This window comes from Dendronephthya gigantea, unplaced genomic scaffold, assembly GCF_004324835.1.
Source record: "Dendronephthya gigantea isolate DGI-Jeju-01 unplaced genomic scaffold, DenGig_1.0 000134F, whole genome shotgun sequence".
Lineage (NCBI taxonomy): Eukaryota > Metazoa > Cnidaria > Anthozoa > Malacalcyonacea > Nephtheidae > Dendronephthya > Dendronephthya gigantea.
In genome coordinates, this window is record NW_021163144.1 from 17216 (window position 1) to 40302 (window position 23087).

At 36.9% G+C, this 23087-nt stretch overlaps 2 protein-coding genes and 1 pseudogene across 2 annotated transcripts; 2 read left to right on the forward strand and 1 right to left on the reverse strand.

The window, feature by feature from the left end:
* The first annotated feature begins 3260 nt into the window (after positions 1–3260).
* LOC114536352 lies at positions 3261–3938 on the forward strand. Its single transcript, XM_028557717.1, has one exon. It carries the CDS (start codon positions 3261–3263, stop codon positions 3936–3938), a length of 678 nt encoding a protein of 225 aa, XP_028413518.1.
* A 537-nt stretch (positions 3939–4475) lies between these two features.
* LOC114536353 lies at positions 4476–5609 on the forward strand. The gene has a single exon (XM_028557719.1). It carries the CDS (start codon positions 4476–4478, stop codon positions 5607–5609), a length of 1134 nt encoding a protein of 377 aa, XP_028413520.1.
* A 9379-nt stretch (positions 5610–14988) lies between these two features.
* Positions 14989–20057, reverse strand: LOC114536354 (annotated as a pseudogene).
* Positions 20058–23087: the final 3030 nt, after the last annotated feature.

The following is a 23087-nucleotide window of genomic DNA, read 5'->3' on the forward strand; positions in this document are numbered from 1 at the left end:
CACCACACCTCCTGGAAACATTCCGCATTATTAGCACACAGAAAACCAAATTATCGAAACTCAAATGCACACTTGACGAACTGGTAGAACACAAAAAAGCACAGACACTACCCCCTGGACTAGAAATCACACACAAAAGCAAACACTACCTGAACAAAGACCTACAACAAAGATGGGAGGACATCTTAATGAATGCCTCACAAGAACTACTGACTGTAACCATTGACTATCACAAACAGGAAATAACAAACACAGAGTTTAAAATACAACATAAATCTGCACAAATAAACAACAAATGTGACACAACGACTGCCAACAACATACTACAACAAACAGACGCCATTGCAACCAAATACACAAAACAAGCCTGCCTAGCACCATCCCACAATCACAACATAAAACTTAAACAACTTAACAACACAAATACCAGAATCACTCCAACAACCTCCTCACCCCATAGGACACCATACAGAACAACCAGCCAACCAACCAACAAACCCACACACACCAACCAACAGACACAAACCAAAACCCCTCATGCAAACCCACACCCCACACCACCACAAACCCGGAACAACTAGCACAACAACAGTAACAAGAACACCACAACTTCGAATACCAACCCACTATCGACAACCTAATAACAACAGACACCGAACCCACCAACCAAACAACAATGAGCAACAATCAGCACCCCACAAAAACATTCCATCTCACTTGAACGACAACACACAACAACAAATCCTGGATTTTCTAAGACGCAACAAACCCACACACCACAAATAACAAAAAACCAGATAAAACTCAACACAGATACAAACAATTACAACAAACGAAACATCCTAAAATATTTGAAAACACAACGGAACACAAATAACAACAGACACAAAAGCAAAAATAAACTACATCTGCTATGGGATCACCAATGGCACCTACCTATGCAAACATATTCATGGCAGCACTTGAACAGGAGCTCCTCCAACAAGCTCCTGAAAATCTTATACCTATTGAATGGATAAGATTTATAGATGACATATTTGCAATTTGGACACATGGCACTGACAAACTGGAAAAATTCCTTAAATACATAAACAATTTCCATCCTACCATCAAATTTGACTTTTCCTTCTCTGAGGAATCTGTTGCAAGAACCTCCAATTGTAGCCTACCAACGTAATACTAACCTGAGAGACACACTTATCACAGCAAAACTTAATACCAGACACAACACTAACAAAACATGATAACATCCCATAACCCAAATCTTCCAGGCCTTCCATCAACCCCAAGCCTAACCAAAACCAGCCAAAAACGTCCACACCACCCTGAACACAGAGATACAAAAAAATTTTGACCACTCCCAATTGACATTGTGTCTGAATACCACCTTGAAAACACTAGAGTGGATATAACAAACCAAAGAACTTACTGGGACACACTGGGTTACAAGTGAGAACATGCAAGAACCAACACATGACAAGCAAACCCTGTGGCACTCTCCTGTGAAAACAACAAAACTACATGACCTTAACCAGTCACATCAAATTTGGCATCCTTGGCATCCTGCTGACATACGTATAGAATTCCTTTTTCTAAAAAAAATACTTGTCCTTAGCAGAATTAAGCCATAAATGTGACCAGATGCCCGAACAAAACCTAAATGTTCAACCACTCGGATTAAATACACTTCAAATCAAACCACATGAACATGGTCACGGATAATATAGTCACATTGAACAATCCTTATGTAATATAATGTACAATCCATTATCCATATGCTGTATATATATATATATATATATATATATATATATATATATAGTGATTCAAACGCATGACAACGTCCACATTGACTTCTAATTACAGATGATAATTCAAACACCAACTAAATAATGATATCTATATACTTACAACCTTACACTCACAATTATATGCCCGTTTTACAAGGTTATCATAAAACTTCAAAATACAAACCTTAAAAACCTTGACTACCTCAAATTGATAACCCTATTCACGATTGAAACCCTCACGGTTGATGCATCGCCGAACATCGACCCATGGAAGTTTTTAGGACCCGGGGTAGTTTACTACCCACAGATGACGATATTGCACTGTAATTCTGTAATTCCTCACCAAAAATCCAAAACATTTCAACCATACTTTTTTTAATTCATGACTACGGTGATAAAACAAAACTTCAACAATTATAACCAACCATACTACATGAAGTACAACCCACGACCAAAACACATTTAAACCTCGGATGTCCACACACACCCATAATTGACGCGTAAACCCCTCGATTTCACATCAACCCTGAGATGGCTCACCGCGTTGGTTTATCTAAGGTCAACAACAGCTTTGGTAAGACACACAGTTTAATTTTACCATTTTACCTTTTACGAATACACTCTCAAGCAGGTTTGATAACTTACTTTGATTCTTTATGATTCTCCTACAAACACACACCACTTTTACTCACTTCTTATCTTCATTGTTCTTTCACACAAAGCCAACCCTGCTCCCAGCTGACGAGTCCGCAAAAGGATGAAACGCCGCGTATGGGGATACTGATTCGCACGCTTGCCTCTCTTGTCTTTTGTTTTACTTTTCTACCTACCTCCTTACATAACCTTGATTTAAACACCACCAGTAACGCTACACAACCCATTTCTACAAACGCAACTACATAGTTTCTTGAAGAACTCCATCATACACAAACAAAACCCCTTTTTAAAAACACACCACATGGTTGGCGTTTGTCAAACAAATTCCAAACTACCCCATCTGGTTATTTTTATTTCAATTTCTACGCCCCTCAATTCGCAATTAACTATTCAGCAAATGACTCATTATGTTCCCCTTTGGCCCACATACACATAACGTCCTATTTTTTTCTCTAGTTTGTTTAATTCAGACAATTGTAACAAATTAATTTATAACTATATAAGAACTACAATATGGTTCAAATTACCTATGTCAAAATATAAAATAAAAACAACCATTAAATATTAATGTTTATTATATGTGCTAGAGAATTATGTTCGAAATGACGTAAGCGCGAGTATCATGTATCCCACGCGTGAAAAAACATGTGCTTTTGGGAATGCCTTCGGGGCGAACAATACTGTAACCTTGTGTCATGTATTTTGTATAATTTTCGTTTATTTTATTAAACCTGAAATCAAAACTGAGTGAAGATACTATTTACAACATGGTCCTTCGAGCCGGATAGTTGGTTCGAATTTCGTAGAAATAGAATGTCTTTAGATAAGTTGAAAAGAGTACGAAGAGGGCATCGTGCCTTCGCGACGAAAACAATTCAAGGTGTAAACAAAGTTTGCCAGTCTTACAATGGAACGCTATTGGAAAAGGAAAGACTACAAAGCTGGAAAAGTACGTTAGCTGGTAAGAAGAGTGTTTTAAAACAGCAAGATGATGCAATAATGGAACAGTTAGACAAGGACGAAGACATTAACAGTGATATTTTAAAAAGCAGTGAATTTGGTGAGTCAATTGCTAGAGCACTTGTTAGAATTGATCTAGCATTGACCAGTACTGAAAGTAACGGACAAGGAAGTAGTAATTTGAGTAAAGCATCAACTGGCTCAGAGCCATCAGTGAAGTCAAAATTGGCAAAACTATCATTGATGCGATTTTCGGGTGATCCCAAACTTTGGCATGCATTCTGGGACAGTTTTTCAGCAGCAGTTCATGAAAACGATGAGGTGTCTAAAGTTGACAAATTTAACTATTTACGAAGTTTACTGGACGGTATAGCAGCATCAGCAATAGAAGGATTTTCACTGACTAAAGAGAACTATGATGCTGCAATAAATTTACTACAGGATAGATTTGCAAAAACTCAAATCATTGTATCCAGCCACATGGACGCCTTGTTGAAGTTAAATGCCATAAAAGATATAAACCCATGTTAGAAGCCTACAGAATTTGGGTATCTAATCAGAATCCTGTGGCAGCCTATTGATTTCTGTCATCGTCAATAAGTTGCCTGAGGAATTACAATTAGTAATAAGTAGGAAGTTGGAGAGGAACAATTGGGATGTAGAGCAATTTATGGAGCAGTTCAAAACTGAGTTAGAAGCCAGAGAGAGATGTAGCATGATTAATAACTCACATTCTACTATGAAAAAGGACGGTGTTAATCGGAATAAGGACAAATTCCCTCCTACTTCTTCCACCTTGTTTACTGGTAAACTGGTAAACAACACTATACCCCCAACTGTGTGTATTGTAATCAACAACATTCATCACTCAAATGTAATGTTGTTACCAATGTGTCAGCTCGTCGTGCCATTCTAAGAAAGAAGGGAAAATGTTTTTCATGTTTAAAATCTGGTCATCTAGCCAAGAGTTGTCCATCAAAATTTAACTGCCACAAGTGTAACAAACAACACCACACATCAATCTGTGAAGTAGAAACCGACAAACCCAAGGACGGATCCCCTGAGACAATGAGTGTGGGAACTTCAACAATGTATGTGAACAGTAGCACAGCAGTGTTATTGCAAACAGCCCAGGCATTAGTCGGTCAACCTGGAAGTTCTGGGCGTAAAGTGAAAGAGAGGATTGTATTTGATTCTTGCAGTCAACGTACCTATGTCTCACAACATTTAAAGGAAAACCTCGATCTTAGTCTTGTTGGAAGTGATACATTGAAGATAACAGCCTTTGGGGATGATGAACCAAGTCAAAAAGAATATGAGCAAGTACAATTTTCCATAACAGCACTTGATGGGATGGAACTTTATGCAAAGGGGTATGTTGTGCCAACCATCTGTAGTCCGATTTGTACTCAAAGCGTTCAGGCAGTAGTCGAAAGATATCCTCACCTTTGTGGGTTGTGTCTAGCTGAGAAATCAAGTCTCTCAAATGAAGTTGAAGTTGATGTTCTGCTGGGAGCAGACTATTATTGGAACTTTGTTACCAATATCATCAGAAGAGGCGTAAGTCCTGGACCAGTTGCCATCTGGACAAAGCTCGGATGGGTATTATCCGGACCTGTGGTTACCAGCAGCCCAGAGAACCCTCAACAAACATCTGTGAACTTGACCACCACCAACGTTCTTCGAGTTGAAACCTCGACTGTACAACCTGAGAATATACCAAACCTAAAGAATGAACTTGTTAAATTCTGGGATTTAGAAACATTGGGGATTCAGGAAAAGGAACCGTCTGTTTACGACAAGTTCACACAAGAAGTGCATTTTAATGGTGACCGGTATGAAGCAAAACTGCCTTTTAAGGATGAACACCCACTCCTTCCAGACAACTACAGCATTTGCGAGAAGCGACTAGGGTCCTTGATTAAGCGTCTCCGTGCAACACCATCTGTTTTGCAGGAATACCATAAGGTTATTGAAGATCAACTTAACACTGGAGTAGTCGAACTAGTCGAAGAAGTTGATGGGAAGTCACCTGGACATGTTCATTATTTGCCACACAAGGAAGTTGTGAGAAATGATAAAGATACAACTAAATTAAGAATCGTATATGATGCGTCAGCGAAGAAAACCGGTCCTAGCCTGAATGATTGCCTTTATGTTGGCCCCCCTCTTACACCATTAATATTCAACATCCTTACCTGATTCCGAATTCATCCCGTGGCAGTAACAGCGGACATAAAGAAGGCCTTTCTGAATATTGCTATAGCACCAGAGCACCGAGACTACCTGAGATTCCTATGGGTTGATGACCGGTCGAGTGAAGCTCCCCAGATTCAAGTGTTATGATTTACAAGAGTAGTTTTCGGACTTACATCTAGCCCATTCATTCTAAATGCCACCTTAAAACATCACCTTAACCAATATGCAATCGTAGACCCACAGTTTGTCGAAGAAGTTCTGCGATCGCTTTATGTTGATGACCTTGCCTCTGGTTCGCGAGATGTGCCATCTGCAGTGCAACTTTCAACAAAGGTGAAAACCCGGTTATCAGACGGACGCTTCAACATGCGGAAGTGGAACAGTAATTCCCAAGAATTGATCGAAACACTCCAGGAGAACTCTACATTTTCTAAAGCGGAAGCATCAGTTGATCTCGAAAATTGTACCACTTCTGATGTAGCTCACGGATATGACACAGTGAACGAAGCCAGCTCTCGCGTTCGCGGACAGATCTGGAACACATACACTGATGAACTAATAATGGACTTTGCTAAAGTATTATCTGATGCTGATCTCAACAACCTGACCAAGAGAATCATTCTTAGTACAGCAGCAAAGTTTTTCGATCCGTTAGGACTTATTTCGCCAGTCGTTTTGACGTACATTGTAATCTAATCGCGTCGAAAACACGAGTTGCACCCATGACGAACCAAACCATACCGCGTTTGGAACTGTTATCTTGTTTAGTAGCTTCACGATTACTCAACAGTGTGAAAGAAGCAATCGGGGAAATTCTTGAAATTGAATCCGATAACTTGTGGTCTGATTCAACAACAGCTTTACATTGGATTAAGAACACTGATAAAGAGTACAAGGTGTGGGTACAGAATCGAGTTTCAGAGATAAGGAAGTTAACATCGGTAGAAACCTGGAGATATTGTCCAACACAATTCAATCCTGCAGACGTAACATCTCGAGGTGCGTTAGCCACTCAGCTGATCAACGATGACAATGGTGGCATGGACCTAGTTTTCTCCAGAACCCACAAGAATTATGGCCTGCTCAGCCAGGCAACGAGTCTAAGGACAATCCTGATTATTGTCAAGAGTTAAAGTCGAGCTCTACTAAGTCAACCACAGCACTAGTTACGGTCGGAAGTCAACCAGAGCACAACCTCGAAGAGTTAATCGATCCTTCTAGATACAGCAGAATTGGAACAATCTTACGAGTTACTGCGTACGTTATTATTTGTTCTGAACCTACAAAGATGTCAGCGGAAGTCGACTGCAGCGGAACGGAAGGGTCCTCTTACGGCAGATGAGATAAACATAGCTGAAAAGATGTGGATTCGACAATTACAATCAACCGTTATAACAAAAAAATAAAAAAGAATGCTAACCTTGAATAAAGTTCGAAATGGTAAATGAAATATACTCACGCAGTGATTATAAATATTGCCCCTATTGCTCCTAGTTGCTATATTGCTCTATTAAATTATCTAACTAATAAATAATATTGCGTAGGATTCAGTTAACCTACAGCCAGACAACGATGAAGCAATAGAAGGCTTATTCAAAACTTTAAAATCCAGTTATTCATCAGAAGATTTAAATGACTTTAAGACTCTGTTCCTACAGCAACAAGAGAAGGCAATGAGTTGCTCAGACAAGAGAGCGAGACAATTACATCCACTAAGTAGGTGGTGTTTTCAACTGCATGCTACATCTCCTAGAGCATATAAAATGTTTAAAGAATGTGATTATTGGGTCAGTATACTTCATGATGAAGTTTCATTGAGGCAGGAACTCAGGGGCGGATTGAGACCGATGCATCCCATGTGGACAGATTTCTTAAAATAAATATACAGTAGTTCTATATACTCTATTTATAATGATAATACAGCGCAGGTGTGCCTAATAGTATTTAGCAGGTGTGCCTAATAGTATTTAAACCTTTTTGAGAGAGCAAAATCGCTGAATAGCCTGCTTTTGAACAACGCCTACTCTTTGGGCTGTAGATGCTGTCAAAAAATCATATCATAACATGAAAGCATTTGAAATGTCGCATCAAGAATATCTGGGGAAATCTGATGTGGGATATCTCTCATTAAGCTATATATGTGTAGAGTTCAGTGGCTAACAATGTCACAGTGGCTGCTTAGCCATGTATCAGTTTATGCACCAATGCATTGCCAGCAGCAACTGTGACATCACAAATCTATTGTTTTGGGACGGTTTTTAACCTGCCGACCGGTGCATCTTGCGAAAAATTTGAGACCATGGACACACTCACTGATGCATCTCAGCCACTGTGACGTTGTATTTTGTTCATTGCCATACTGTATCATGGCGGCAAGTAAAGATATGCAAATGTTGATCCAAATGAAGTGCAATCTTTGCTCTTTGCTTGAACTCAATAAGGTGTCAGATATCGAGGCAGTACAGTGTGATGCTGAAATTAAAGTTTCCACTCTCCAATCGAAATCAAAGGTTTTGAATCCCTTTAAAAGAGGCAAAGTTATATTAAATCTTAAATCTTGTGCAAACTGCAACTTGTCAACGCACATATACACGACCACATCTTGTTAAACGGCGAAGTAGCAGCGATGTTTTTAATATAGGACAAGAATCTACATGTATTAAATATATTCTGACCCCTATTAAATCTAAACTTAATCGAACACCATCAAAAGAACGGTTTATTTGTTCTTCTTGGAGGAATTTGCCATATCATGTAAGCGAAATCAAATCACACATCAGAAAAGGAGCCAAAGCTGTGCACCACGACTCTTAAGAGACCAAACTGTGATGTAGATAAATACCGTCACATACACATTTCAAATACTAGAATATATTATGCCAAAACACACTTGCGTCAATGAAAAAAAAACACTTCTGTCGCTCACGCCGGAGTAATAAATAAAGAATAATATTCTAATTCTGCCAATAATGGCCCAACAATAACTTTATATTATATAGTATTTACTAATGATTAAGCTGTATGTAGTTTATTAGTACCCGTGCAAGGGTACTAATCCGGCCTGGAGATTAGGAATTACCCCCGGGTATTCTGATAGAACACAGAACATAGGCAATTCCAAAGTTGCCCAAATGTCATGCACGTTCAGTGGTCATGGTAGTTGTGCGCATGCGCAAAACTTGAACGAAGAAGGAACAGTCTACAACTTGCTGATTGGCTAAGACAAAAAGAGAGCATGCATTAAAGCTTCAGCTTTTTAACCGGCATTTTGCAAACTATTTTTTAAAAATATAAAATGAAATCATGGAATCAAATATTAAAACAATAATAAAAGATTTAAAGATCATCAGAGCACAGAAACAGTGAAATAGGAACGACTCGTAGTATATAATCTTTGAAGTAGTAGGTGTCTATATTTTGCTTATTCAGTGTTTGCTGTAAGAATGCATTGTTATTTTGACAAGTACGAGCTTGGTATGTTGTTTTACAAGGAGCTAACCGACCGTTTAAGGCTTTATATCATTGCTTAAACTTTAAAAAGACTTTTCAAAAGTGTACTTCAGAGTTTCGATAAAACAAATATTACTTTGCAGCTTATGTAGTCGCTAAAATCATTGAATAAAATAAGTAATCGAAAAACAAAATTTGACGTTTAGTGCTTGTATGGTTATTATAATTATTTGTGCTGTTTTGATGTTTTGAAGGTTTAGCTATAGAAAAGTTTAAAACTCACTTAAACTGCAACATAATGCAGCAGGCAAACAGGGGATTTCTCTTCACCTTTACAAATTGTCCTTGTTTCCGAAAAATTTCATAGTTTTTTCATAATATTTGCGTATTTCAGAGTTATTTCATAATATTAGCGAAGAAAGTTAGGTCTGGGTACCGCACAAAATATTTTGCTTCGTCTTCGTTTTGCTTCGTCTTACCCACACCTTGTACTCTTTATCAGTGTTCTTCGTAAAGCTGACACTGAATCTTTTTTCGCTGGCATTTTCATGATCAGCCCTCCGTTTCCACCAAAGGCGTATTTGAGGCAAGTAATCCTAAAAAATCCTCCTGGTCTCCCCAGAAGGTTTCTTTGGGTGCCGAGTTCTTTTTATTATACAATGTTGACATGAAATAGATAGACTTCCTAAATTTAGGCCCAAAAGGCCATCAAACCTTACCCCTTTGGAATTCAAGGCTCTCAAATCTCTTCATGGTCGCACTGACATTGCCATCAAACTTGCTGAAAAGGGGGGTGCCTTGGTTGTCTGGAAGGCTGATTTATACCGTGATGAAGCCCACAGAAAACTTGGTGACACCTCTTTTTATTGCAGGGTTGATGAGGACTTGACATCTTATCACCAATCCACTGTTCGATCCACGGTTCATCAACTGGTCTCCAGTGGTGAACTTCCCATTCTCCCAAAAATCCACAAACTTAACAACCCAGGAAGACCCATTGTGTCTGCTTGTGGTTGTGCCACTGAACGCATTTCCAGCCTTCTAGGCCACGTCATATCATCCTTGGTAAAGGATTCGCCATCCTTTATCAAGGATACCAAACATGCTCTTCAAATCATCAACAACATTAACGTCAATCATCCCACAAAGCCATCCGAAATGCAAACCTTGGTACCTTTCCTCTCTTTTGTGTATGTTAGCCTTGTCGTCTGTTACTGGAATGAACATTACATCATTTTACCCTGACAACGCAGCAAGTATTCTCAACTTTTAAATTGAACTATACAACCAAGGCAGGCATGTGTAATTTTCCAAATTGGTCGGCCAACTAAACTTTTTCTTATGGACAATTGATGGTGTGCATACTGGTTTGACTGATGACTTTAACACAACCACTTGTTAAAGTTTTAACAAAGGAGGATGTCCCAACTAAGCAAAAGAAGTGCTCACAATCTTAACAACCAAAAATGATTGATCTTAGTTCTCACCCTCCCCAAAGTATTCCAAAAAATCACAAAATTCAGACAAAAAGCATCAACTATTGTCAAGGATGAGCACAAAACTGTGAAGGAATGTTATTCCATCAGGATCACTTATTGTATCGTTTATTTAGTTTTTTTCTGAACTGCCAGCGGTGCTTATTTCAAAGCGGTATATAGATCTTTCACTCTTTTATAATAAATGACTAACACCACAATAACAATTCAAGGAAAGGAAGGGACAGAAGAAACAGCCAAGTTTGTCAAAAACATGAATGCAAACAGGGTCTTTGAGATTAAAAGATTGTACCGTTCATCCACTGATAGCAGACTAGTGTGGCCTTAAAACATTTTCAGGATTGGGAGAAATAAGCAATGAGCCAGACAGATGTTCTACTCAAAGAATGTAGGAGATATTTTATAAGTTATCAGACGTGGGAAGGTTTACAAATCTGTGTGAACTCTTTTGTTGAAGTTTTTGGCTGCTGCCTGGAAAACTTACAAAGCAAAAATGGCAAAGAAACAAATGCAAATAGTTGTGCAACGCTTACATTTGTCTCTGTCTGGGAAAGCACAAAAATATACTTGTGTCAGGGCATGGGAGTTTGTAGCCTTTGGCTATGACAAAGTGAACCTAGCAAACATCCAGAAAGCCTGCAAAAGAACATTATGGCAGTTGTATCCCTGATGACAAGGAGAAAGATGTGTTAGCATGAGAACAAGGACCATCAAGCATGAAACAATCCCATTGGCATTGGATGATAGCGAAGCTAGCACAAGTTTTCATACCTCAGACAGCATCCTTCCTAAAAAAACCCCAAAAGAGATTTCACTTCAGATTTGTGCTTCAATGATCGACAACAAAATTTACCTAACAAAAACGATCTCACCCCTCTAAGAAAGGGAATGTATCTGTCTATCCGAAAAGCCTTTCCATAGCTGACATGCTGTAGCTTGGAAAGGTTGTAAAAGTGTCACCACCAACGGTTATTGAAGTTTCAACCTTTTCTACACCCAGTATTGTCATGGTCCAAGGTAAAACAGAGCGCAAAATTTGTTATTGATAAAAAGCCATTGGGTGAAGGTGGTTTTATAGTTGCATTCAAAGCTTCTTGCTTAACACACCTAGATGCTTTTATTGGTAAATCTAGGGTAGTTAAAAAGTTTCTGCCAAAAACTCTGGAATTAGTTCAAGATCTTGGTCAAACTTCAGAGGAGCATTCTAGGCATGTTGTGCAAATGCATTGCTTAGCTCGTTATTTTGCACAACAATTTGCTGGGAAAATTGCAAAGGAAACAGCAAAGATTTGGAGAAAGTCTGCTTTTTAAAAACGTCTACCTTGGTGTCAAAGATTCTGGTGAAGTTGTGACCATTGAAGACTTCATCAATGGTAAATTTACCAAATACATTAATAATACAGGATTTCCCTGTGTTATGCGTGTGTCATCGGCTTTCCCGAGGAGGGGGACCCCGGGCTGTAGTGGGGAATATTGATGAATTTGTGGGGACTTTGTGTGCGGATTTTCCCCAATATGTGGGAGAAATGTGGGGGGTTTGTCTAATCATTGCCCTTTACCTCGGGGAAATGAAGGGTCTTTTTCAAATAGCTGTTTTGTTGTTTCTTTTTTTTATATGCTTTTTCAATACCACCATTACCACAAAATATAAAATAAAAAGTAGTATTATTAGTCATAATAAGAACGTTCACAGTACGTCGAATCAATACGTTCACAGTACCTCAAATCGTTAATCAAATAGCATTTTATAATAAAACCCGAAAGCGGAAATGAAGCGGCGTTTGCCGACTTTTTATACGACAACATACGAGCAACACCGATCTTGGCCGCATTTCTGTTGAATGCGCTATGGCGGATCAAAATAAAGTTTCGCAGGTATTTTACATATGTTTTTAAAGAGTATTTGTGCATTAATTTCCTGGTTTTATGTTCGTAGTATACACAATTGGTATTGACTGGACTAAAATTGTTATACTTGCGCATATTTAAAGGTCACAACGTGACGACAATACATATTTATAAATATGAACACATTAATTTTTTATACATATTCAAATTTGCTTCTGCTTCTGTTCACTCAAGTGAACTATTTTGAAATTTTTAATAAATACATTTTTGACTTTTACTTTAGAAACGTGTTTTGGTTGAATACGATCAAATGAAAAAAGTGTTATGTCTGAATGACCGCACCAAAAACAAAGAAAAGGCTGAGATTGTGGAGGAATTATTTTGCATTCATGTGACACACAATGCCGTACTCATAGTATTTCAGCGATTTGACAACGATTGGGAAGAGTTTATAGACATGGAAGTGAGGGATTTAAGACACAAAGATAAAGTTAAAGTTCTTATAAAGCATGAGTGCGAGGAAAATATACAGGTATACATAGTTATTTGATGTACACTTAATTCTTTCAAATTTCCTTTTTTTATTACTATTTTTTTTTATTTTTAAATCTTTGTTTTATTTATTTTTTTTTTTTTGAGATGTCTCTATAAAATTTTTTTTCAAATGCTATTTCATGATGACAATAATAAAAAAAAATAATCTCGTGGCCGAACGCTGCCACTACCATGATGCACTGCATGGAAAAAATTAAATGCGGGCATGCTACCGCAGGTGCGCTCCATGTAAATGTGTCAAAATGGCAGAGGCCAGATGGAAGAGATTAAATGCTAAAGTGAAGGCTACGCGAACAAAGAAAGCAACATCATCGCAGAATCATTCAAAACCAAAGGAACTTACGGTTCAACGTTTGTCTGCTGAAGTGGTTGGAAAAGCACAGAAGTATACAAGAATTGGCCCCAGAGAATTTGTTCCTGTCAAGGTTGGTGAATCAGGCAAATAATCTGTTGCATATTCATATTTTTTAATATTTTTTATAATAATAATAATAATAATAATAAGTAATAATTATTTAATAAGGTAAAGTAATAGGTTTTCTACATCATTGGATGGTGGAGCATTGCACAACAATTCTTTATTTTAGCATTGATGTTAGCCCAATCAAGTGCAGAAGAGACTGTATTGAAAATTATATTATATTCTTTGAAATTATATTATATGAAAAATCTTGAACCCAGGTTTCTCTCTTTAAAGGATAATGATGATATTGATGACAATGATGATAATGATTTGACGATTGAGTGCATAAAGAGAGCATGTGAAAGTCACTTTCTTCCCCAAATTGGAAAGAATGTTACATGTGATGTCCTTGCTGGAGAGCAAGGGCCATCTTGTAAAACTTTTGACCAGATCCCAGATACCAAGGTTATTTATGTCCGGTTTATTCCAACAGCTAGTGACATGAATAGTCATAGCAACACAAAACATCGGCAAGATAACCAACAGCGCAGTGATGGCCCTCCATCAAAAAAGAGCAAGTTTTCCCTTCCCCAAGTGGTCAAGACAAGTCCAACAAGCCTGTAAACGGCACCTCAAAAAAACCCCGCCCTTCGGTTTGCTGCCCACGTAGTTTGTCAGTTTCAGAAATGATTAAGCTTGGGAAATTAAACAAACAAAGCGAAAACACTACCATTTTCAACATATACAGATTCAACATGGAACTGCTATCCTGGTCCAAAATCCCTACAGTAGTTGAATTCACTGAAGAAAAAAAGCCAATAGGCTGTGGGGGTTTTCATAAAGCTTTTAAGGCAACATCCAAGCATTCAGAGTTTAGTGGATCAGCATGGGTTATTAAGCGATACATCCCTGAAGCTTTAAAATGCATCGAGGACACTGGGCAAACATATGAGCAACATAACTGGAAGGTTGTTCAAATGCACTTACTGGCTAGGAATTTTGCACTTAAGCTTAGGAGCAAATCAAGAAAAACAGCAAGAGTGTTACATTTGAATTGAAATACAGCAAAATATTCCACGGAGAAACAGAAAACAAAGAGTATGTTACCATTGAAGAATTCATATCCGGGCAGGTCACAAAGTATATCAACAATGATGGTTCATGCTGTGTTGATGTTTCAGATGCAATATGTCAACAAGCCCAATGTTTGGCACATTATTCTTATGAAAAATCTGAGAAAAAATTAATTGTGCTTGATATTCAGGGCAGTGGGTGCGATCTTTATGATCCTGAGATAGCTTCTGTTGAATTATTGGATGAAGAGGAGCAATTCCTTTATTGCACTGGTAACCTATCAAAACTTGCAATTAATAATTTTGTTAATAATCATCAGTGCAACGAATTTTGCCAAGTTGCTGGACTTGAACCATTATAAAACATTGGTCTTTGGACCACCAGTATAGCATTGAGAACTGTTCTGGTTTTGACATTATTAAATGTTCATATTAAGTTTTAATTGAAACAAAAACTTTGCATGGAGAAAAATACCAGACATTTCTAAATACTTTAATGTTTATTTTACTCTATGCAAGCTTTTGCTTGTAGACACCAGTCATCAATCATTAAGATTTTATTTTAAATAAATGAAAGCTTCTTTGCAGTCAGCTGGCTTTAATAGGTCTATATTAACAAGTCTTTCACATTCTGCCCTAAATTCAGGGGTCAGAAAATCTTCTGCAATACCCAGCACACCAGATTCAACAGCAGCTTCTTTAATCTGATCCTCTGTTACTGGAAATCCTGCAGTTGAGAATAAAGAGATTTCATGTCTAAAAAAAGCTGCAAGAACCACATGTATAGAACCACATGTATTGGCTTAAGTGCACTGTACTTTTGGTGCAGTAATACAACCATACACACTGACCTGCAAGAAAACTATAGTCCTATTATAAGGGGTCTTTTGTTGCTAATAGTTCACTATTTTAACATTACCACATTCTTCAAGTCAATATTGCTGAGGAAAATTGTATATATGGTTAGGTATCCCATCAGGTAAGACTGTATCTTTCTGCATCCTAATTCGGTGGGTGTTCCAAATGGTCTCTTTAAATGTGTCCAATTCCTTCCGAACAATTGGAACCATAATGAAAGCAAGAAGCATTCTACAGAGGTTATGTAGTAAACTGTAAACAATATTTTTAGTTCAGACATGTAAGCAGCAAGTTTAGTTAATCAAACAATATGCAGGTTCCTTGAGGAGTGAGTAATAAGAAAGTGAGGCATGTTTTAATTTTCAAAACCTTTTAGATAATTTGACATATGTTTTCCAAATTCAGATGTTTGCAGAGAATGACACACTAAATTAGGAACAAAGCCTTTATGTACCCAAATTTAAATAGTTTACAACAGGTCCATTCTAAAATAGAAGTGGGATATATCCAAAATACAAAGGAAGTTTGTACCTGTCAACTTCATCATGGGGATCATAATGAGCTTGATCTTTTAACCAACGCAACTGATCTTTGAAAAACTTCTCCATCCTCTCATGGAGTTCTTTCCACCAACGTTCTATCTATATGTTAAAGAAAGACAAATTTTCATTTCCAATAGCTGCACATGACTCATGAATTATAATTGGTCCTAAACTATTTTTGAAACCTGATAATCCTACAACAGTCCTACTTTCACTGCCCCCCAAACCATAAAGAATTAACACTTTCTTACTTGATTTGAAGTGAAAGGACCATACAAAATTGTATCTGCTGGATCCGTTCCATCTGTGTGATGTCTTCGCAGGAAAGCATGAATGGTAGCTAATGTTCCCGTCTCTGTTCCTTTATCAACTCTCATCATTGCAGACACAATTTTAGTTTCCAACAGGTGCTCAATGTACTAGCACCCAATCAATTGTGGATTGGAGTTACTCGTCCATACCCTCAACCACAATAGCTTTCAACTGGCTGTGTCTAAGCAGCCATAGATGGCAATGGGAAACGTGGAGTTTTGGTAACCCATTAATTTGTCATGGCCATCTAGAGAATGTACCCAGTTTGGCCCATTCGAGGTAAAATTGCCTTTTTTCTTTTTTTTTCTTGGCCCCTACCCCTCCACGAGCTTCAACTCCATCAGGATCAGGATAACTGATTGAGTAAAGTAAAGAGGCATACAAACTGTTAATGTCAAATCTCAATTTAGAGATTTGCTGAGAAATTAAACGAGAATAATTGCCTACTCAACCTTTGAACTCATCAACCAATCAGATACCTCGTTCTGACTACTGCGTTTTATCTGGATAACTTCAAGGAAATCTGTGAAACTCTATCAGATGTTTTCATTTGTAAAAGTCACATGATGAAGGAGGAAGGAACCTTTTTGTATATAAAGGGTGTTGGATGGACCAAATGTGCCAATAGGCCCTCACAAACTTGTAGTCATTCTCCGATACCAATAGAAATTTAAGTCAGATAGCTTTAGCAAGTTCCTTTCGTATATTCACTTCCAATATTGTGTTGATTAAATTACTAGCATCGTTTAGGAAGTTTGAAAGCTGTTGAAGATTTAACTTGTCGTCCATGTTTTCACATGTTTACTGCAATTCACATTTAATTCTCTAATTTCAGTTTTTAAATATTTAATTTTTGTTCAATTAAACAATGAATTGGTTGGATAGCTGTGTTTTGAATATTGCTACCATCTGACATGTATAGGTCCAGCTTCATGTAAAATTATTAGCATTTTAAAAGAATTTGGAATACAAATTTACCATTGCAATAACAAATTTTTCGCGCTCTTTACATGCACAAGGATAGCGTAGATGAACTTCAGAAACAATGTGGTTTCGTTTACATTGGAGAAATCTCTCAATAGGTCTAAAAGAACATAAGGTAAACTGGTATAAGTATACTGTCTCTTGTAAAATGAGAGAATCCATTGAAATCTATAAACATCAAACTATTGCCCAAGAGGGTAAGCCACTTAACAGTATGTATGTGGCATGCTTTTTTCAATGTCTGCTATCTAAATACTTGTCTAGGACACACAAATTCATTATAACTATTCTTTTTCATAATTATTTGGTAAGTCAAACCGTTCAATTAATAGTGCAAGCTAACTAAAAAAAAGGATCGAAAGCTTTGCAGTATTAAATACTTTAGTTGTTCAGCCATGCTCAATGACTTTATTGTGTAATGTGTCTCCTTGTAATAAGACATTGTTCATAGTTGTTGAAGACCAGTTTGATAAAAGCAACAATATTGCTTTCACATGCTGCTTTCCCCATGATTGAACACTAAACTGTTCATCGCCTTGGTGAACATTAGCAGCAATGAAAAAGGACATGATTTAACTTCAAAAATAATGATCAATACATAAAACAAAACGTTTAGCGAGCTTCCTTCCAGCACATATCACATATGGAAATTGGAAAATCATAATCTGCACACACATATATATGGCTGTTGCGGTGGGTTTCCCCCTCCATTCCATTCTTTCCTTAATTATTCCTTCCGCCAGGGTCAATCGACAGTCAAATTTCAATGCCATGTTATTAAAACATTTAGGTTACATTGATTTTAAAAAATTAGGATGTATATTTGTCTTTAGGACTCAGCATATTACAAAACTTTACTTTACATATTGAAAATAAACGTCATATTACAAAACTTACTTTCTAAGTGATATTTCCCTAAAAATTGCTTTTGATTCTGTTCATCTTAAAGGTTATTCTAGGAAAATTTGACAAAGTTGACATTTGTGAAATATCTTAGAAAGGTTACAAGTAAAAATTAAGTTACTGGAAGCCAATATAATACATTTCTTCAATCCCATTTGAGTAAGATTTAGCTGTGATTTCATGCATGCATTCCTGACTTTTTATTTACCTGACTTTTTATTTACTTTATTATAATATTTAACCACTTCTAATTTTAAATTATTTCCTGCAGATGGTGAACGTACTGGTATTTTGTTGTAGAGCTATTCACCAGATAGTGATTTTTACAATCTCTACAAATAATGCTCTGTCTATGAACATGAGTATTGTTTTCATTTTTTTCCTGAACACTTGTCTTGTGATAAATTACAAAAAAAAAGCGTACAGCAGTTTCATTTAAAAAATTGTTTTATTGTACAAAGGTAAAGGTATATGGCTCGAAAAATTATTGGTCCCATCTCCTGCTTACAAGCAGCATCATTAAAGTCTATTTTTTCTCAGAGCAACTTGGCTTGCAATATAATGGACCACTTAAGCTGTATATAGACCAATTTCAAAAAGAGCAAGAGGACTGTTAGAAATTATGTGAGAACAAGGCTAGTCAGGCTTTATGCTGTCAAAATGATTTTTATATTTCTAAATTTTGACTAGAAAAACTTTGTTTTTCTGTCGCTTGCAACAGATCCAGCGAAAAGATAAGAAAATAAACAAATGACTTTAATTCAGGAAAGAGAATCTGGATGATATAATTTGCAGATGCACATGTTTAGAAAAATCTACTAAAATGGCAGCAGCACACTGTTAGCATGCTGCTGTATCAGGCTGCACCTATCCCTGCTCTTTTTATCTTTTTTTCTAGTTGCGGGTAATATTATCACACATCCTTAAACTCAACTGAATATGTTAATAAATACAGAGTATTAAGTTATTTATTGACAAAATAAATTGTATGTAAATTAATTTTGATTTAGTTAATCAGTCAACAGGTGGTAACAGTATACCAACTAGTCCCAAAATGTTCTTGGTCAATCATCGAGCCAGTCACCAAAGCCAAATATCCAATCAGTACCACCATCTCATTCCGAGAGTTTCATCAGCCTCTGCCCTAGTAGAACAGAGAAGACTTTTTAATTTGAATAGACGTTAACCACATCCAACTACCAAGCCAAGTACTAAAATTCGGCTAGTTTTGTAACTTCATTGACCCAATAAAGAGACCTTGCCATTGATATATTTCTCCAGGTACTCTCGTAAACCCAACGCTGCTCCCAGATGTTTCTGCCCATGCACTGTTACATTGATGGCCATTTCTCTCACACTTTCTTTCTTATCGGGTTTAACAATAATCCAGCATCTCTTGTCTTTCAGAAAATATCCCAGGTTTGGGCCAAGAGTATTCAATGCATCCCACCAATCTTTAATTTGTGTTACACGACCAGCTCCACATGCATCATCTGCAAACCAACATTGCTTCACAGTAGATGCAGCCTGCAGACTCGTGATCAAAGCCACAGTACTTATTGCATTAAAAGGCCATTGCCAACGGATCTCTTTGTGTCGTTCCTTCTGCTGACGCAATTTCTTTGCCTCCAACAATGAACAGCCGAGCTGGCTGTCTATAGGTGTTTATACCCCAAGGCAGCAATTATCGGACATGACACAATAATGTTATTCAGAGTCACAGATCTGTTGAGTGCATTGAATGCCTTAGTGTCAATAAGCAGAACAGCATCAATGTCATCAGCTTCAAATAAAGTGTTCATTGTAGCCTCACTTCCAGACTTTTGCCCAGCGCATAGCTGTAATGATCCACTTGCTTCTAAGACATCCTTTGTAAAAATCATCACACATTTGGCACCTATTCTCCTTATCTCCTACTCCGACTATTGCTTAAAGGACTTACATGCCAGCATTCTTCTAAAGCTATTGGCATAGACACCAGATGGGCTTCCAGATCCCTTTGTTCTCAAAGCGGCTTGTCTAACCATCTTGCCATTAATCTCAGAGTAGACAGATTCAGGTATTTCATCATTAAACAGACCAAATAATACTGATCCGAGTTTTGCTGGTTGTGGCTCTGGATGCTTCTTTTTTAATTGCATCATTAAAGTTAACATGCCACCACTTGAAGTTTCATTCAGGAAGCACTGAGTTGATTTGGCCCTCTAGCACAAGCTTAGCAAAAACTTTCACTTTATCGGGCTGGTTTGTTCTATAATTCGGAGTATGTTTTCTCTTATATTTTGCAAAACTGTCTACTGGAAAAGGTTTTTAATTCCTAATCTCCGGGCGGAATTAGTATAGACTTTTTTTCCCATAAAACACACAATATCACGTGTTACTTCGTAACTTACGACTGCCATGTTCCAGCAACAACATCACACATACCTTGTACAATAACAATAACAATAACAATAACAATAACAATAACAATAACAATAACAATAACAATAACAATAACAATAACAATAACAATAACAATAACAATAACAATAACAATAACAATAACAATAACAATAACAATAACAATAACAATAACAATAACAATAACAATAACAATAATACAATGCACTTGTCGATTCACTGTCTTCTTCTTTTTTGGACTACTATTTTGGACACTTCTTTAGCCAAATCGACAGCCATCTGATAAAAGTCTCACATGTTTGCTCGATTTCGGTGCAAAGCTCATCTATGCTAAGGTAAAAAGTGACACTTTTTCGTGGGCTTTACCAGCATCAAGTGAGGCAGATTGGAGTTGTATGGTCAATGGTTTTGTACACTTCCAATATCGTTCAACCAGGACAAAAGAGACAATCAATTCAAACTTCTCAACATCCTTTATCATGCCACCAGGACAAAAGAGACAATCAATTCAAACTTCGCAACATCTTTTATCATGCCACCAGCTCTTTGATGCACATCTGGATCATTGGATTTGAGTGTACTAATCAGGTCTAATACTGTGATAATAGCAACATAACAGTTTCGAAAAATTCTCAACCCATCAATTCTTGATATCCATCTTGACCGACAAACATTTAGTAGCTTCTGGCATTTTGCAGTTGTTACAATTTACTTGATTTTCTCCTTGAAAATCAAATTGCGCTTCGGAGAGTCGTTAAAAAAATTGGAAACACAACGGACATCAACCACCATGTCCTGAGTAATAGGTATTTTGCAACATGAGGCGATACAAAGATTTAAAACATGCAAGTTACAGTGAACATATTGAGCTTTCTCATGAACCATCTGGATTCGAGTTGCAACCCCAGAATATTTACCAATCATATTTCCAACTGTCCACAAACCTTAGGACTGTTGCCATCTGTTCAATATTCGCACAATCGGTTGCTTCGGCAGCTAATGCAGAAAAGAATTTTGCTTGTTGAAGTTGAACTCTATTCTGTTTGATAATTTCTTAGCAATTTAGAGGTCGATTGGTTTAGCTTTGTTTTCCATTATACATTTAAACTCCTTTGCTCATATGGTTGCTGTTTAATAAAATTTAGAATTTTTAATGTGCTGCGTTAATTTGATTACAGAAGGTGTAGAAGGAATAAAAGGTAAATGCGTCAACTGTTGCAGCCTACTAGCATTGTGCATGCTTTCACAGGGCACATCATAGATGAAAACTCAATAATTTTTCGCATTATTTTTGGTGTCTTTGACCACAGCTGCATTAAAACCAAACTTTTCAAAAGTGGAAAGAGCAGTATCGGAAAGGCAGCCTAGACACTAGGCTTTTCCACGGCACGGAGCAAAATTCGTTTGATGACGTCACAGATATTGATGCCGGGGAAACCCTAGTAGATTTCAAAACCAATATGGCGGATGCAAATATCTATCAAGAGAGTAAAGAATACACGTTGTTTCCGTGTCCTCATTCTGCTTGTTCCAATTCGAGTAAGTGGTACAAAAAACTAGAACAACACTATGCAGTTGCTCATGAAGGGGAACAATGCAGTTTGCAAGATGCAATAGAGGAACGATGGAGAAGGCGCGGAAATAGAATGCTCGAAAAAATTATGATTTCAAGTTCTGAAATAGTGAGTATTATGATATCAGATTTTCATGTATTAATACTTATAATATAAAAAAGATGAATCTGAAAATTTTGTCTAGAAAAATTGATTTGCTTTTAATGCTGTTTTGTCCGTATTTGGGAATATGCCTATAAAGGCAAGAAATTGTTTATGAAATATAGGTATGCTGATAGTTAATATTATAATTTATAATAATTCTTAAACAAATTAAATCCTTTATGGTCGGGGCTGGACTCTTATAATTAGCTTTCTCCCATAACATTTTACAGTGCGTTCTGGTATTGTTTGGAGGGACAAAAAAAATAATGACAGCTGTCAAATATAAAAGATTATAAGTATATACTATCATGTAGTATCAACTTTTTATGTGATCAAAAACATGTCCACTTTACATTGAACATTTAATTTGATTATATTTGATGATATTTGCATATCAAACTAAAATGAATATCTTAAGGAAGAGAGCTATAAGAATTCTACAATGTCATTAATTAAACATTAAACAATGAGCATGCAATGGAATATTGCTTATTCATAAGATGTATATCCAAGCCTTGCAACTAAAAATTTTTTTGAAATTGTCTGAGTTTAAAGGCTTATTTATCTCATATAGCGCATATTTGCCTTGCATGCAATAATTTCACGTTCAATGTTTTGGTACGACAATCTTAATTAATTGGATTAGCTGTTTATATTATAAGATAAAACTAATAACTCACAACATGGGATGATTTTATAAGGTAAATTTACAGATGGAAAGAAAATGGGTACTACCCAGAAGGACCCAAAAAATCAGAGCACCCAAAAAATCTGGTGTTTCAAATTGGCTGAAAATGTATTTGCCACATAAATGTTACATCATTCTCTAGTTCAAAATTTTATCAAATTGCTTTAATTACAGTATCTTGGAAATATTTCCTGGCAACTGGGACCAATGGTCAAATACTTTTTCCACCCCTGCATTTGTATTTCAAA